Source organism: Zingiber officinale, chromosome 7A (assembly GCF_018446385.1).
Source record: "Zingiber officinale cultivar Zhangliang chromosome 7A, Zo_v1.1, whole genome shotgun sequence".
Classification (NCBI taxonomy): domain Eukaryota; kingdom Viridiplantae; phylum Streptophyta; class Magnoliopsida; order Zingiberales; family Zingiberaceae; genus Zingiber; species Zingiber officinale.
In genome coordinates, this window is record NC_055998.1 from 129,880,288 (window position 1) to 129,882,500 (window position 2,213).

The 2,213-nt window shown below is 42.1% G+C and overlaps 1 protein-coding gene across 1 annotated transcript; it reads right to left on the reverse strand.

Moving 5' to 3' along the window:
- Positions 1 to 421: 421 nt before the first annotated feature.
- LOC122000498 lies at positions 422 to 1,238 on the reverse strand. Its single transcript, XM_042554883.1, has one exon. It carries the CDS (start codon positions 1,145 to 1,147, stop codon positions 653 to 655), a length of 495 nt encoding a protein of 164 aa, XP_042410817.1. The 5' UTR covers positions 1,148 to 1,238; the 3' UTR covers positions 422 to 652.
- Between the last annotated feature and the right edge of the window lie 975 nt (positions 1,239 to 2,213).

The window sequence follows — 2,213 nt, forward strand, 5'->3', positions numbered from 1 at the left end:
CTCGTAGCTGCCTCTGCAGCATAAAATAGTAGATATTCTGGAATCATATTCAGTATGATTGTATAAACAATCCTGTAAACAGTGTCTTGATATGGATCCAAGCGTTTGCAGTCAATAGGTTCCCCTAAAGAATGCATCACCTTAGCTGTAAACCTGTAGCTAAGCTAACAAGCCATCTCTCTCCCTTCCACGCAAGGGAAGGGAAGGGAAGGGAAGGGAAGGGAGGTCTTCTGCTCTGGCACGAGTATCAAATATGATCTCTTTACTGAATCATTGTTTGAATTAAAACCTGCAACCGCACGTTTTCTCGAGTCAAATATGATATCTTTTAGACTGCGTGTAAGGTGAAGAAAGCTATAAAAATTCTTCTTAGAGGAAATAATTCTTATCCATTCTTGAAAAAAATTAACTGGCTCAGTAATTAAGCTAAAGACAGAGCTGAGAAGACAATCATGTGGATCAACAGGAAGCTTTGAATCTGCTTAGATGTTTTGTGTCAAGAACTCGATCTAATTAATATTTGTGCAATTCTACATATCTTTCAGATTCTTTTGTTTTTTTTATCACTGCGTTTCAACTCCATATATAGATGGTCTCTGTATCGATCGATATATTTGGGCTCAATTTCCATTACTGAAGTGCTGGAGAACTGTTACAAGCCTTCGCAAATGCTCTCGAGGTGCGGCCTCCACACTCCGACGCGGCCTGTCCTACGGCGGCGGCGGTGGCTCGGATTCTCCCCGGCAGGACTCTCCTGACTCACGTCCTGTCTATCCTTGACAGATTCATGCTGCCGCCGCTGCCGCTGCTGCTGCTGCTGCTGCTGCTGATGATGATTTCTGGTGTGAATTTTCTTCTCATGATCATGCAAGGTAGCAATTGCAGCCGGGATGAGGAAGTAAATGTGGCCGCGCTGGAGCTGGGACTCCGGAGACACGATCGAGATGCAGCGTCGCACGGCGCCGCCGCCCTGGGAGCTGCCGCAGGGTTCGCTGAGGATGTGACCGGGGTTGGCCGCGAGGACCTCCCCGGCGCTGACGTGGCGACTGTGCTCCTCCACCTGGCCACTGAGGTGGACGATTCGGACGACATCGAAGGCCCCGCAGGGCAGCACGCATGCCAAGCAGCATCTCAGGCTGTTTCCCATCTAACTGCACCGATCTCGGCTCGATCGCCTGAACTGAACTCTCTCTCCTTCCTCCTCTCAATTTGTTTGATACGAACGTGGGGGTGCAGTGTGTATTTAAGGGGCGAAACTTGGTGGCTAATAATATAATCTACTGATAATTATAAACTAATTTGGTAATAGAGGACAAATTAAGTGAGTCTTAGCCTTCATTAGCAGCAATATATCGTTAACTACTAAGTTTGGCTAAAGTTTTATTTAATTTTTTAAGGATAATGACTTTATAACTAGCTAGTTTGGTTCGATTCGGATCTCATTTCCTTTAGTGTTTTATGGACCTATTGATCAGGAATCTAACCCTCATAGCTTCCACTTCGGCTCATGGTCTATAGTCGAGTCAAGATCATAATAGGGGTGAATACAAAATTTAATTAGGGATTAGGCGTGTGATCGTAGTTGGATCTTCCTCTCGTGTGCTGGATCACAGGTGTCTTAATTAATTTATAATTATCTACTAATTTACTCTTTTTTTTTAAAAAAAAAAGAATTAACAAATTGAATCTCCATTATTGTGCTTAGGTCAGTACTGCAGGTGTAGGTGGAGCTGCGTTCCTGTTTAAATTGCGATAGTATCGAATATTTAGGTCTTGTAGGGGCATTCTCTAATTACAAGTCATTTGCGCTAATGATTAATTAATTAATTAATTAGGAGGGCCCCCTTTAAGCTAAAGCTAGGTGCGATGGTGGTTGTTGTTTCAACATTATGATTCGATCAATCATATCGGGGTCATAACCCAACCTGCTACGGTTGAATTAGATTTTGACCAATTTAAGTAAAAAAATATTAGACATGAATTAATTGTAAAGATTATGATAAATTTAGATTGGATTGTAATTTAATGTGCACAATTAAGGCATAAGTAGAGTTCATATTTCTAAAACATTGTTAATTAAGTTAATTTTATGAATATTTTGTACTTCCAAAAGTAGTTATTGGCAAGTAGAAGAAGGGGGCCGTGTGATCTGAGTGTTGTTTCTTGTTTCCCAAAAAAGTCAAGTTCGGAGTGTCCCTTGTGTCTTGCCGGTA

Bases quoted from the DNA above. Each gene is read 5' to 3' on its own strand.
- LOC122000498 (XM_042554883.1), bottom strand. From the start codon at position 1,147: ATGGGAAACAGCCTGAGATGCTGCTTGGCATGCGTGCTGCCCTGCGGG.